Genomic DNA, 15,950 nt, shown 5'->3' on the forward strand with positions numbered 1-15,950 from the left:
GCGGGCCTTTCATTCATGCGAGTTGGGGGTGTAGGCCACTCAGTCAAAGACAATCAAAGATGTTTGAGTTTCCATGCGCAGTGACCAGGGAGGTAAAGCGCACAGCAGTGTTACCCCTCCTCCAGCTCCGATCAATCCGGCCTCCACACTGCAGGAGCTTTTTAAACCACATTTGATCAGAAGAATATTTTTTTTCTGTTTCAAAAAGGAAACTGGTCATGCGATGCGATTTATTTCTACGGGAGGGAAGACGGAAAAACTAGATAAGACCTGTTGGCGATGATGGATTACTCGAAGGCGCAAATGGTGAGTGTCGACGAACTGGTAACGCTCCTACTCGTGTTTGTTACAGTAACAAAGCAAATGGCGATTAATGTTGAGCAACATTCCCACTTGAATTATGAAATTTTCGCTTTAGTCATTAATCAGATAAAGTGTTTTCCGCGATTATCGGCGTGTAGGCCGTGTTTTCGCATTTAGCACTGAAATAAAGTTGCCTTTCAATTAAAAGAAAAACGAAGAATCGACTGGTTAAATACCCAAATTTTGGGTACTTTTATATTTAAGTAGCTTTTAACCAAGTGAGGACACGGGTAATATTAAGAGAAACATTTTGAGCCCAGCTGCTAATTTACTCTCAATTTAATTAGTTTATATTCTGTTAATTATTGTTTCAAACCACTAAGCTTTGTTTCACTTTAATCCATCATTGCTCTGCTTTGTAAAGCCTAACCAGCTCCTCTTTAGAAAACTGTTCACTTAATTTGTTTATATCCCCCATCAAAGTTTGCAACTTTATTCAGGCAAAATACCTAGAATTGGTTTCATTTGCCTCTTTGAGTCTTTTTATACTTGTTGAATGCAGTTTCCATTATTTAGTTATTTGGAACTTTGGATAATTTCCTGCAGCATTAAAAAACAAAATTACCTGATCAAATTTTGTCAATGATTTTTTTTTTTTGTCCATAGGCAAGCTCACTTGAGGAGGGCAGTTCAGTTGGGTGTCCACAGTCCAGCAACGCTGGTGTGAACCTGGAGGCGATGATGGAGCATCTGCAGAGACAACAGGGAGCCAAACTGGAGATGAACCTGCAAGAGAAGCAGCTTCTTCATGCCCAGCTCCTGTTTGCTCAACATGCTGCTGCAGCCAGAGCCTCGGGCTCCAGACTGGACTCTGCATTATTTGGCAAAGCAGATGGACAGACTTATCAAGCAGCTCAGCATGCTTTGAGTGCTGCTATTCTCAGCAGAATAGATCCAGATGAGGAGGAGGATGACTCAGATGAGGAGGGACAGGAAATGGGGGAGCCTGAGGAGCACGATGAGGCAGAGGAAGACAATGAGGAGGAGGAGGACGGGCCTCAACAACAGGCGAAGAAGCCTCAACTCCAGCAGGTTGCAGGCTTCTCCTTCCCTCCTTATTCCACACCTCAGACGTCTGCTGTGAAGCAATTGTCCCAATCTCCACCCCCAGCAATAAAACAGGAGCAGAAGGAGAAGGAGCTGCTGTCTCCTGCAGGCCAACATTCCTTTTCATCACCCAATGGCTTTGTGGACTGGAGTTACGATGAGTCATTAAAACAAGTAAGTTATCTGTACTGCACACTTTGAGGCCACATTTTTTGTTTGTCGTCTTTTATAGTTAGCTTTTCACTCATAAATTACACATACGTCAAAATTCCTGACCACTCTTGTGTATATTATAGTCATTTGAACCCCAGTTTAGGTAGCCAGAGCCTCAATCTTAATCTTTGCAGAGAGGAAATCAACATCTTTTTCTCTCTGTGTTAGCTGGTGTGTGTTCTAATTCTTATTATTAATTGTTGACTTCTTCCTGCTGAGAGTCAGGCTCACCACTGCCTCTTGTTCTCTCACTTGTGTGTGCCCCTTTGGCAGGTTGCCCATATTTGATAGTGTTTAATTACCAGCCACGCTAGAGATCTCTCCTTCTGCTGAACTTCAACTCTCTCCTCTCACTTTTGGAAATGCATCCTCGCCACCCCTGAGCTAATTGGTCTTGGCCGTGGTCCAGTACTCACTGTTCAAAGTAGCCGTTTCAGGCTTGACAGAGATGAAGTTAAAATGAGAGCAGATGATTAATGAAATAGCCTCAAGTGTGTATTTATGGACAAGGTTGACGTCAAGGGTTAACTGCTTTAAGGAACTGCCTGGTGGGGGTGAACTTCTCTCTTACTCTATCGTGCAGATCTCCTTTAAACACAATATAATATGATATAAAACATGAGATCAAAAGCTGGTATTTCCAATTGTGTTTTCCAACAGGTATGTTTGACTACATATAGGAAACAGGGGGTCTAGTCAGAGTTTTTTTTCTCCTTTTTTATGGAGGACAATCTGATTGGTTCCTCCGTGTGTGTTTCCCTTGAAAAGGCCCCACTCAAATACAATACGTTATGATTAATGAGGCCTGTGGCCAGAGGGACAGCTGTGTTGGTGCCTCACAGCATACCAGCAAGCAACTACCCATTAAGTTTACTTAACTGGAGCCTAATGGTCTCAGTTTTACACATCTCTTGTTTATTATTCAGAAATATTTCACATTTTCTTCTGCTTTTCTGTCACCTCCATTGCCATTGATTTTGGTAAAAGCTAAATGTTGGGGTGAAAAGTCAATCTTACTCTTTATAAAATTAAAAACTGTGTTCATTAGCCTCTTTTAAAACTGCAGCAGGCACTGAAACTCACTGCTGACGTTGCTCTGTGGATAGCTTTGCATAATTAAGCCGTCGCTTGGCAACACTTAATGGCAGCTTAATTCAGCTGCAGTAATCAATACATTATATGGCCACTGTAGTGAGAATTGCATTTCCTTTTGTCAGGCAAGCGCACAACACCTGGTGCAGCATTTGGTCCGTTTTCATTAAAGCTCAATAAGGAACCGTGAGAGAAAGCAATTTAATTGTGTGTTTGTGAATTGGTTTGAATTTTGTTTTTTGTCCATCCTTTAAATCACAAGAAACATCTCAGAACCTTATAATTGGAACAAAAAAACTGTAAGGCATTTGCTTTAAGCCATTTGTGTTAAGATTTGGGAGGCTTTGCTTGTGATGTTTAATGTAATCCTATTTATCTATTTGATAAGATAAGCTAAAAAGCATTATAGGAGTCTTTATCATTGCTAACTGGTTTTGTGGGGAACATTATTGAGATTTGCAAGCTGTTGTAAAGTGGTACGCAGCCTATATTCAGAAAGAAAGTTGAAAATGCTTTCCACTTTGCTTAAATGTAGATTTGCTTGTTTTGTCACCGTTATTTTTTTGAAGACTGTTTTTTTTATTAACAAGACTACTTTAATAGTTTGCTGTAAAGCTATGTAATGGTTGTAATGATTTACTCGTTACCCTTTTTCTCCCAAAACTGGGACCCTCTCTATAGTTCTTTAGGTTTTTCTTTCAGTCATTTCATTCATTAAAAAAATCTTTGAAGATGTGGACATGCTGTACAAGCCCCACCATGCTGGGCAGCCATTGTTCACTGCTTGAGTTTGGACTCACTGTACACCCCTAAATGCAGCATGGGCGGGCACAAAAGGCCCCTGTTTGCTTTCAGTCCCAGCTTACAGCACAGCAAGGGGCCAGATAAATTATCTTGACTTTATTTTTGGTTATAAAGGCCCAATGATTTGTTTTGGATTAAAAATTTGGCCCCCATGCAGTGAGATTAACATTCGGAGAGTGATACATTTTCACTGTTGCTCTGCTGGAGAAGCTGAATCATTTTAATGAAGCTCATTATAGGAGGCAATTTCCAGTTAGTATTAATGTTTGAGTATTTCAATGGGATACTTCCGAAGAGGTGTTTGGGTTTTTTTTAAAAAAAAAAAAATTAATAATAATTATTATTATTTTATTTTGACTGAACAGGCGTACTTTAAAAAACATATATTGTTAATATGCATTATGCATTCATCTTATAATTTGTAATTTGAATATAAATGAAATCTGCTTAAAAGCCATTTAAAAATTAGCCTTATCTGACAAAACAAAAGAAACCTTTTTCTGACCTACATACTGATCAGGATTCCCAGGGCTGGATGTGTGAAAACTCTGTGAGCAATTAACTGAAAGCTCTTTGTTAATAGAGCCACAGTAGGTCTCACTTGCTCATCAATAAGGGGGGAGGGTTTTATTTCCATTTCATGGTGAAAAGACTTGGATGTTTATCTACCTTCACATTAATAATCTTGCTGCTTGGGGAGCAGAGGTCCTTTATTAGTAGTATATTAGTTTTATGAGTGAAGTGGATACATACAGATAAACTGTTAAACTAGTTAACAACTAAAAGCAAGAATAGAAAATCATTTTCTAGAGGAAAAGGTGATGTTAACATAAGCCCATTATAACTAATCCCCAGCTTGAGGGGCAAGTTACTGCAGTTATTTGTAGAAAAATACAGTCTACTGATTAAAAATCAGCCAGTGGGTTGCAGTTTGAAGTATGTGAGAGTTAGCAAGCAGGCTGAAAACTTAAAATGCCTACCTAAAACATGATGTAACAGCTAAAAGTATGGTAAAAGAGGTTTTGTTAGTTAGCTAAAGTAATGTAAATATGGTTGAAACGGTTGTAAAGGTAATGCATTAATGGATAAAACAGGTGGCTGAAAATAATGTATACATTTTTTAAATAGTTAGCTAAAAGTAATGTTTTAATGGCTGAAACAGCCAACTAAGCATCATGTGTTTGGCTGAAACGGCCAAAAGTAATGTATAAAAGGTTTAATAGTTAGCTTGGTAGTGGTTGAAATAGTTGTCTAAAAGTAAAATAAATATGGTTGAAATGGTTAGCTGAAAGTAATGTAGAAACTGACAAAGTAATTAGCTAAAAGTAATGTATAAAAGAGTGAAATATCTAGAAGTAATGGTTGAAAATAATTTCAAATGGCCTCAGACAGAGCTCAAAGTACTGTATAAATGGCTGAAACAGATAGCTAAAAGTAACGTTAATATGTCTGAAATAGTTAAGTGAAACTAATGTATGATTGCTTAAAATAGGTCGCTAAAAGTCATTCATAAATATTTAATATAGTTGGCTTAAAGCAGTGTATACATGACTTGAATAGTTAGTCAAAGTAGTGTATAAATGGCTGAAACGGTTAGCTAAAATCAATGTATGAATGATTAAAACAGTTAGCTAAAAGTAATGTATAAGTGATTAAAATAGTTAGCCAAAATCAATGTATACATGGTTGAACAGCTAAAGGTCATGGTTTAAAGTCAGTTCACATAACCTCTGATGGGGCTGTGGGGGAATGTCTTACAACAACTGACAATAAAGCAGCTGTTTGTGTGTCAGCATTTACAGTTTGAATAGTGTTTTTACTGTAAACACGAGGAGAGTTACAGTTTGACTATAAGCCAACAAATGATTGGTTCCCATGTGGAATATTATGGGTATTACCTGCCATGTCTATTCAGGTTGCCACGCCAAGCATTTAGTGAATGGGATTATGTGTTTAGAGTACAAAATGATACATCTAAATTCAAGTATCAAGTAAAAACTTTTAGGGAAGACAAGAAAGGACAAAAACAGTCTGTTATTTTGATAAATCACAAGCATGATAATTAAAGTATTTGATCCTGTCGAATACAAAGACAGGTCTTGTTGCTGAAAATACATGTGCTTGTTTTAGTATAAAACATGTTCACATAAAACAAGAGCCTGAGCTGAATGGTGTGTGAGTCCTCATAAGCCCGCACAAATCAAACCAGTGATAGATGTCCAAAGAGAAAACGTGATATTTCATAAGCTGCAACTAGATCCCATATGGTCCTTAGTAGAGTGAATAGCAATGTAAGTTTTGATTAAATATAGGAGGAAAAACAGAAAAAAAAACATTATCTATTTAATGTAATTGTAATGACAGACCTTTCTTAAGACTGTTCTGCCATGTTTGATTTTCATACTTGTATCATCATGCAGCTCCCGGTGTGTGTCAGCAGGACAATACCGTCTCAGCAGGCTTTTCCACACAGTTGCACACAGTTTGCAAGGACTGCCCTCCTCTCACATTTTTAACCTTTAACTGTCATGTTAAGGGGGAGGGTGATGGAGGAATAACATGTCACATTAATCTACCTAATGAACACGGGGGCCTTTCCCTTTTAGAAATAAAAGATAAGATAAGCCTTTATCGATCACCAGAGGGGAAAATTAGGTTGTTGTAGCAGAATGAGGACAGAAACTATTTCAGATGAAAAGAAAAAAGTAAAAAAAATAAGTATATAAGATATGAGTAGAAATAAAAATAGAAACCATAGAAGATCATATTCTAAAATTCAAAACACAAAGTAAACATATGGTAACCACATCCAGTGTTGTACTTGCTGTTGGTGTGATTAGTAGCTGCAAAGTCAGCAAAGTATATGTATAAGTAATATTATAGAACCTACTATGACAGCATACACCAAAGTGATATACAATAGAAATCACTAATGATACTTAGTTTTTAGTTGTATTAATATTAATATAATATAGTACATAATGTAATAAAACAGGATAACATAGCACATAATATTTACATATATAGTATGCATTACAGCTACAGCAGCTGTCTAATGTCTTCCCTGCAGTACATAATGGTTTCAGTGCTGGGAAAACAACAGGTTTGGACACATGAGGTGGGAAGCACAAAGTCCAGAGTCCTTGAGAAAAACATTACAAATAAAGAGGAGCTTTAAATAGGAATGGTATCTCATCCCAGTGTTCTTTTGATTGTCGTTATTTTTTTGATGATACTCTGTCTGTGCATATATATATATATATATATATATATATATATATATATATATATATATATATATATATATATATATATATATATATATATATATATATATATACACCATATCCAACTTTAGCCTTGACTTGAGCAAATAAAAAATATATAATTCATCACATAAAGCAAACGTGGTGTTAAAAAATGTTTCTCTGCATCTTATTTCCAGAGAGGAAGTGCCATCTGGGCTGAGGACAATGATGGAGGAAGAGTAAGAGGAGAACCATCTCGAGACTTTGCTAAGGTCTGTAGATTTAGTAAATTTACGTAAACAAGAAAATGGCTAAAATGATCATCAGGGTAAAGAGCTGTCCACACCAAGAACAGTAACTGCTATAAAAAGGTAATTTAAAAAAATCGTTGCAACTTGTGGATGGTGGAGTCAACACTACAGCTATAATGACAATGAAAGCAGCAAACTGTATTGTTAGGATCACTCTTAGAGCGATGTCATGAACAATAAAGATACTGAAAGCAATCAGAATAGGTCTTTATTTATTTGCATTGAACATAGATGTTAACATGTCATTTGGACCACAACATGTATGTTTTTGTGTTGGAAAAATACATAAGGATTGTGTAGCGCCTGCACTGCACCGCTGTTTAAAGAACATTAATTATCAGTTTGGATGCTCACTGTTGTTGTTTTAGTTATAGTTATATTGCCTTGTTTGGACGGCCCTTAACAGTTTATTAGCTTGTTGCTGATGGGTTTTTTTGTGTCTTTAACTTACAGCTTTATGAACTGGATAATGACCCACAACGAAAGGAGTTCCTTGATCAACTGTTTGTTTTTATGCAGAAACGAGGTGAGATTCAAAAGAGAGCCCTCTTGTTTTAAGCATCCTTTTGTTTTTGTAAGTTGGGAAGCAATATCCCCTCCTTATTTTGTTGGCAGTCTTTGCAGATTCTCTTTAATCTAAAAAAACAAAACAAAGTAGTGTTACTCTAGAGGTATTGTTGATAGAATATTTTTTTATGTCAGTAAGATGCTAATTTGGTATTAAAGGAGTGGACATTTTAGAGCAGGGCTGGTATTGTAGCTTGTATTGAAATTCTACTGCCAGTGAATGCAACAACACACTTAAGGAGTAAACCCACAATCACTGCCGGACAAGTTTTAAGATTTACAGATATTTAAATGAAAAAAAAAAATTTTGCTTTATAAAATAATTTCAGTCTATGTAGCATAGGTTGAGTGGATAGTTTGAGTTCAGCTTAATTTAATTCCCTTTTATTTATAAAGTCCAATGTCACAAATCACAATTTGCCTCAGAGGGCGTCACAGCACACAACATCTCTCTGTCTTTGGGCCCTCACAATGGATATGGTAAAACTCCCCCCTAAACTTTAGGGAGGAAAAAAACTGATTCTAAGAATTCGTAGTGACTTGTCACAAATAATCTATAGATAAACATAAACGGACAAAGGAAAACCGTTACGTCACTCACAGATGCGTCACCTGAACTTGAGCGCCTTGCCATGAGAGTCTTATGCAGAGGCGCTGACAGTTATAGCTAAATGTAGCTTTGACATCCTGAAATTTGTGATGAAATCTGTTCGACAGAAGCCATTATTGTTTACTTCAGTGGGCTCTATGTTTACTTCCATGTGACAATGTGGCGACTTTTTTATTGTTCTTTTGCGCATGCAGGTCAGTTCAGCACCGTGACCAGTTCTCACTGTAATCTGATATGGGCCACATTTACAAAAATAACATAAACAGGCAAACCAAAACATCAGATCTGAGGAACATATCTGAGCACTAAGCCTGGCGGTTTTAATGTAGCTCTAGCTGAAACTGGACTGCAGCTCTTTTGCCTCCCCCACCAGCAGTGATAGTAATCACACAAGCATCGTCGCCACATGCATATACCTGCAGGTTAGCTCACCACATCTCCCTTACCCCCAAAGGAGGCTCAGTAGTTGACTTCTCATATATTTTGTATTACTAGAAAATGAAGAGAAATTTAACAGGATGTTGCTGCTGAGTCCTAATGTGTTTAAAGTACAAAATTATACATTTAAATGCAAGTATCAATTAAAGACGTTGTGACAAAAAACAAGGAAGGACAAAAACAGCCTGTTATTTTGATAGATCAGAAGCATGATAATCAAAGCATTTGATCCTGTCGAATACAAAGACAAGTTTTGTTGTTGAAAATAAACATGCTTGTTTTGATATAAAACATTTTCACATAAAACAAGAGCATGAAATGAATAATGTGTGAGTCCTCATAAACCCGCAGAAGTCAAACCGATGATAGATGTCCAAAGAGAGAACAGTGTGACATTTCATTAGCTGCAACTAGATCCCAAATTGTCACTTACCCTTTGAAATCTGAGCAAACTGGCTTAATTTATGTAAAAAACATGGGAAGAAGGCGATGAGCATGAGAAAAAAGTAACCAGACATTAGCAAGTATTTACTAATATACTATTTGTAAATAGTACAAGAAAATTACCTGAAAATTAGTGCAAATAAATAAATAAATAAATAATAATGATAATAGTATTAGTGATAGTAATTATAATAGTAAAATTAGATCAGTAAATAAAACAAAAAACAAAATGTTATTTTAATGCTTAAAAATTATAGCCTACTTTTACACATAGAATTATGATATATATAAATATAGTTTTTTCCTAGCTTTTCTATTTTTTCCCCGAGACATTTTTCTCTTCAAACATATTTTTTTAGATCTGTTTTCTTGCATTTTGAGAAATATTTATGACCAAGTTCTTCATTTACTTTTCCCCATGCTTTTAAAAGAAATCCCACCAATTGTCTAATATTTCAAACGTTTAAATATTTGTGAAAAGCATCTGATAGCTGCACAAGAAAAGTGATGTCATTCCAGTTTTCAAAGGGTTAATAGAATGAATTGCAATGTAATTTTTGATTACAGATAAGAGGGGAAAAAAACAAAAAATGTATTCATAATTACAGACCTTTCTTAAGACTGTTGTACCATATTTGATTTTCATACTTGCATCATTATGCAGCTCCTGTGTGCATTAGCAGGCTGTCTCAGTGGGCTCCAGAATTTTTCTTGGACGCTTCATAGGATTTTCCACCATACTCCTATAGCTGCTGCCCTGTCGCTATGGTCTCTGTTGCTATGGTCTCTCTCTCATTTACTCTGGCTAGTTGGCGTAAAATGCATCACTTCTGAAAAAGAAATATAGAGACAGTCGCTGTCGGCAGCAGGCACAGAACTCTAGTGTGAAAGACAGCTTGGCGGCGATCAGCTTCATCAATTTTGTATAAACTTGTTTGGCGGGGTTGGAATATAACAAAAGTTAATTCATGTTTTTAAGTCCTGCATCCCAACTTTAGTTTTCACATCTTACAAAAAATCAAGGAATTTTTAAATTCACTAACAGCAACAACAACCACAATCAGTAATAGCAATGCAGCTGAAATACCTTCAGGCATTTGCAGTATGCGATCTTTCTACACCTTCAATTTTAAAGCTGTAAGTACTTTATCTTAAAAACGGTTCCGCAGGTACATTTGGTCCAATAAAAACAAACAAAAGAAGACACAGCGTGACACTGTCTGCAGTCTTTACTCGCGTGTGCAAAGGTCACGGCCATGGCAAATGTGTGTGTCTGTGACATGTGTTCATCTTAAGCTCTAAGAAATCTTGTCCACTGCTTTTATAGCCTCTTTGCTTAATTGGCTTTACTCCAAATCGGGACTGGAAGGGTTAACTGTCAAACCTGTGATTGGCAGGCACTGCTGGCTCTATAATCACCCCTCCCCCCTGCACTCAATCAATGCAGCAACAGAGCTGCTGTTGTGGAATTATCCCCACCCCCATCCATCTGAAATGAGCTTTATTAAAGAGGTCTGTCCACACAAATTATACAACATGCAAAGCCATATTACTCAACATTACCCTCAAGCCCCCAGGTGGGGAAAAGCAGAATATGTTCTTGCCCTCCTTGTGCTCTTACTAGACCACATTTACTGCCCAGAAGTAATTTCAAATAAGATGAATGCATTTCATAGTATTTTTCCTTTTATTTATTCAGGAACTCCTGTGAACCGCATCCCCATCATGGCGAAGCAGGTGCTGGACCTGTACAGGCTTTACAAGCTTGTGACAGAGAAGGGAGGCCTGGTGGAGGTTATTAACAAGAAGATCTGGAGGGAGATCACCAAAGGTCTCAACCTCCCCACATCCATCACCAGCGCCGCCTTCACCCTCCGCACCCAGTAGGTGTCTCTCTCATTTGTAACAGAAAAGCTCAAAAAGTTGTTGCATTCACAACATCCTCTTCAGAATCTGTCAGAGGAATAAAAAATATAAAAAATGTGCCTTAGCATTTAGAACCAGCTGATAATGTAACTGTCTGGTGATTTAAAGACTTCTCCAAATGTGAGTCTTATCTAAATGGGTTAAAATGTAAAATCCTGAAATGATTGCAATTATTATTTAACATTTTCATTTGATTAAAATATTTTAATTATTAAATAATATTAAATTAAATAACCTTTTTTCAATATTTTTACACCATGCAGTGCACCCTCTACTAACTATTGCCATTATGTTTGCTATATGCTTTTTCTCTGCTTTAAAGCAGCTCTGGTAAATTTTTAGATGATGGAAAATCACAATTTGCCCCAAGAATGAAAAAAATCATTTAAAATCCAGCTTTGTTCTCTTCTTTCAGATAGTTTGTAATTGTTTTCATGTTGTGTGCAAGTCAGCATGTAATCGTGATCACAGAATGTCAGTTTTAGCGTCTCTATTTGCTCAAACGTGGACATTTCGGTAATAGTTAGCCCACATTTCTCAGTACTATTTACACTTGGCAGAATCCAAAGCCACGTGCTTGAGTAAGTAATACAAACATTTCTCAGCACTGACATGTTGAATCCAAGCTTATTTAAGTTCAGTAGTTTTTAATTATCAGTAAATAAGGGGGCAAATTAAATTAATGCATTAAATATTTATTTTAAACCAGATTATCTTTATTTAAAAATAGTGCTCATGTGCACCAAATCATGCGACCAATTTGAAATTTTCCTTACAGGTATATGAAGTACCTGTACCCATTTGAGTGTGAGAAGAAGGGTCTGAGTTCTCCAGGGGAGCTGCAGGCTGCCATCGACAGTAATCGCAGAGAAGGTCGACGTCCCAGCTACACCAGCAGCTTGTACCGTTACTCTCCCTCCCCCAGCTCCGCTCCGCACGCCCTCCTCTCTTCACCCTCGATGCAAACCACACCGACGGGACACAGCAGCCTGAATGCATCCGCTAGTCCAAATCTAAAGAGACACGCAGGTATGAAAAAGTGCAAAGGAAAATTGGTGTCCCTACTTTGAAAATCATTCTGGTGGTGAAGATAAGCTGGTGGTAGGTGGAATCCCCGTTATAAAATGTGTCTGATCCAGTTTTGATTCCATTTTCTTTTTTATTCTTTTTTTTTTTTACATAAATCCATTAGAGGGCCCCTCCTTGATTCTTAAAGACTGTTTTAACAAGTTTACTATTTCTGGTGAGTAAGGGGGATTTTAAGATACTTGTGACCTCTAGTGGTTTAAATCTTTGTGCACATTTAGCAGATTGATCATATATTTTTCAGCTGTAATGCAAGTTTCAAAGTTATAATTATTTTTATACCATTTTATGTAAAGGAAAATTGTAATTTTTCTTTGCCCTCACTTTACGCTGCTCTTCTGATTTCATAAAAAAATAATTTCCAAAGTATTGTTTTTTTCCAATCAGATGAGATGTCAACCCCTGTAATACCCAGCCGGCTGCCCATGGCTCTGGCCCTGGGGCAGCAGCATCAGCAGCAGCAACAGCTGGCACAAGCTGCCACATTAGAGCATTTTAGAGAGAGACTGGAGCGAGGAGCTGCAGGAGCTGCAGGAGCTACAGGAGCTACAGGAGCTGCAGCCAACGGTCCAGACAAGAAAATGATGCGTATGGCTGAGGAGCAGCAGCGCCTCTTGCAGCAAGCCCTCCAACAAAACCTCCTGGCCCTGGCGTCTCACTTCAACCCCATGAACCTCAAACTTAACAATGGACAGGGTGAGCTGCCGTCGCTGTTTTGATACAGGCCTGATCATTGCATGACACAATTTTAGGAAAGTCCATTAACTGGAGTCATTTTTCTCCTGCAGAGAGCAAACAGGATTTGTCTCTGAGTATCTCCACTAACGGAGCAGCCAGTATCAGTGTGTCTGTGGAGGTCAATGGCACTGTTTACTCAGGTGAGCGCTTACATTTTAACTGAGTTTGGCCTGTCATATATGTTTTTGTTTTAAGAAAAAAAGTAGCTAGGAAAATATTTTAGTCGTTCAGTTTCTATTAAAGCCTAATAAAAAGGTTATTCTTATGTCATATTCTTTTTTTATAGTTTTTTTTCTGTTATCTTTTCACTCATTTTTATTGTATATTGTGAAAATGGCACACATTCATTGGTGTGAGACTGCACTTTGCAATACATTGCACTCTATTTATTAAGCACATCTAGAATCTCAGTTATACTATGTTTTCTATATTAAACATATACTATACGTACTCTCTTATATTACTTACAAGAATAGGTCAGCCAGCAGACATTAGCTTAGTTTATTATAAAGAATGGGAACAGGTATTCAGTTACTAACATGTTATTGTTTAATCTGTACCAAACAATGTATAAAAAAAATTAGGCAAATTCAAGGAAAGGCAAGAGACTTTGTTTGTTTGTGAACAAATTAGGAACTGGATACATGACCACAATGTGTCATGCCCTGCCTGCTGCACACTCTACCCAGGCGCCACCCCTCGCCTAATCAGAGTATTGTCAGTAGGTAAAAATCCTTCTGACACAAACAATCTCCTGTAAGCTAGACTGCTGGCTCTAGCTTTATATATATTGCACAGACAGAGTGGTATCACTTTGTCATCTTAACTGCCAAAAAAACATGGTTTTTTTTCCAAAATGTCAAACTATTCCTTTAAAAATGACTATCTTTTATGTTTTTTTTCTGTGTGTGTGTGTGTGTGGGTGCGTGGGGAGGGGGGGTTGAATCTGCTTCTCTGCAACAATAAGGGCTTTTATTTCTCCAAATATGACCTCATTTTGACCTTGAAATGTGTCATTTCTACAAACATCAAGTTAATTATTCACTGTGTATTCTTTAATGTCTGTTAGTTTTAACTTTAATCTTCTCTCTGATCTTTGCGTTGCAGGAATGCTGTTTGCCCAGAAGTCAGCTGCTGCTGTGGCGTCACAGGTTGTAACCATGGCAGGAACAAATGGTTTCAGTGCCATGTCCTCCTCACACAGTCCTTCCTCCTCTTCTTCTTCCACATCCTCAAAGGGACCAAATTAAGCCTCAGTGGTCTTTAAATCTATCCTCAGCAAAATGCCTACTCCTCTCTTGTTGTACTAGTTGACCTCCTGTTTTTTTCACTCAGGCAGTCTTTTGGGAAAGTCAGCCATAGCACATGAGGAAATCTAGCATTGTTTTTCCATTATTTTGATGACATAATGTGCTTTGAATAAGTTAAGAGGACATTGATGTTTAACTTCATCTGAACATGATATAGATTCAGATCACAGTTTACCAAGAAGCTTTTTTTTTTTTTAATGTAGTGACATTCATGTCTAAACAGCCTTGCAACGTTTGTTCAGAAGTGTCTTTAGAGCCTCTTTGGGTGTCAACTGTATTTATAGCTAATTATTGAACAGTTCTGTAGCTGCCTTTTCCTTTAGTAGAACATTTTGTTGCCAAAGTGCAGCTAATGAAGACCAAAAAGCCTTAGCTCAGTGTCATAGCTGCTGTCTGTAACTGTTTGCTGAAGCCATTTAGAATCCTCATAGTAAACATTTGCTTTAATTTCGAGTGAAAGCTAATAGTTTCTACTTTTCATAGCAGCTTTCAGGGATTATGTACAGTATATCATCTGTTTCCTAAATTTGATGCAGGTTGGTTGAAATTTTTTTTGTCTTATATTGTGTTTCATTTTACTTTTTTTATTTAATCATTGTGGCTCAGCCTCAAAATTACAGACATTTATTATTTCATGTCAGCTGTGAATCAAAGGCAATCACCTCAATCGACTTCCAGTGTTGGTAAGTTTCTTGGAAATTTCTTCTGGACTCAGGAAAGTCCTCTGGACACATCGCTGTTGTATCTTATAATATGTTGCTTTGTTGTATTTGCATAAACGCAGAGAATGTATCGCTAATGACCTCAAGCTTTCGACAACACTGAACACTGAAACAGTGCTACCTCACTCTTCTAGAGAAATATGCAATACGTAATGCAGTGTGTGTTGATTAAGTCATCTGCTGGAATACACTGTAAGTGGACAATCAAGTAGAAGTATCAATCATGCAAGCAAATGTCACTGTGAACTTCAGAAAGGTTAGTGTTGAACTCTGTAATGGTCTTTGATTAATGTATTTCTTGGACATGTGGCCATGAAAAATAAAACAATCTTGTGTGCTGTACAATGATTGCGTTCCTTTTTTCATTCCTCCATGCCGGCAATAGCTGTTATCAGAGGCGTTATGTTTTATGGTTGTCCGCCTGTCCCATTCTTGTGAACGTAATATCTCAGTAACCCCTTGAGGGAATTTGTTCAAGTTTGGCTCAAATGTCCACTTGGACTTTAAGATGATCTAATTAGATTTGGGCAGTAAAGCTCAAAGTCATTGTGAACTCAAGCAATGATATTCATGTCCATAAGTGACATGGATATAGACTGTGACCGCAACTTGATTGGTTTATTTTTTTAACAATTCCTTTATCGGCTCTTTTTTCAGTGAAGTTTTGTTCTTAGTTACTACATTTGTACAGAACAAATTTGTCCTTGTGATTTTCACAATATGCATTTCGTATCAGATTACTTCTAAAAAGATAAACACAGTGTGGGCCTGCATATGAAAGAGAAAGCACAGACAGAGTCTGCATCAAGAGTTAATTCCTGAACTCTGCAGCAGATCTATGACAGAGGTTATACTAATGGAGAGAGGAGCTCATGGGTCAGTGGATGAGGGCGGGGGATGGGCTGCTGGATTTACTGCTGGGATAGTTTATTCTATAGTGACACTGCTGGACTGGCATCTGGAACACTGTAGAAGAAAGATGCTACAGGCACAATTTAGAGGTATTATGAGATGATATCTCCGCCCACGGA

At 37.4% G+C, this 15,950-nt stretch overlaps 1 protein-coding gene across 1 annotated transcript; it reads left to right on the top strand.

Moving 5' to 3' along the window:
- LOC121950315 (AT-rich interactive domain-containing protein 3B-like) lies at nucleotides 1-15,264 on the top strand. Its single transcript, XM_042496266.2, has 9 exons — nucleotides 1-306; nucleotides 970-1,584; nucleotides 6,965-7,039; nucleotides 7,532-7,604; nucleotides 10,837-11,020; nucleotides 11,842-12,092; nucleotides 12,537-12,845; nucleotides 12,938-13,027; nucleotides 13,995-15,264. The coding sequence occupies exons 1-9, from the start codon at nucleotides 280-282 to the stop codon at nucleotides 14,135-14,137; spliced, it is 1,767 nt and encodes a 588-aa protein (XP_042352200.2). The 5' UTR covers nucleotides 1-279; the 3' UTR covers nucleotides 14,138-15,264.
- The last annotated feature ends 686 nt before the right edge of the window (nucleotides 15,265-15,950 follow it).

This window comes from Plectropomus leopardus, chromosome 7 (genome assembly GCF_026936395.1).
Source record: "Plectropomus leopardus strain MGB_pleo_1.0 chromosome 7, ASM2693639v1, whole genome shotgun sequence".
NCBI classification, from domain to species: domain Eukaryota; kingdom Metazoa; phylum Chordata; class Actinopteri; order Perciformes; family Serranidae; genus Plectropomus; species Plectropomus leopardus.

Bases quoted from the DNA above. Each gene is read 5' to 3' on its own strand.
- LOC121950315 (XM_042496266.2), top strand. From the start codon at position 280: ATGATGGATTACTCGAAGGCGCAAATG. The intron at 11,021-11,841 runs GTAGGTGTCTCT...TTTTCCTTACAG, and splicing joins GCCTTCACCCTCCGCACCCA to GTATATGAAGTACCTGTACC. The intron at 13,028-13,994 runs GTGAGCGCTTAC...TTTGCGTTGCAG, and splicing joins CAATGGCACTGTTTACTCAG to GAATGCTGTTTGCCCAGAAG.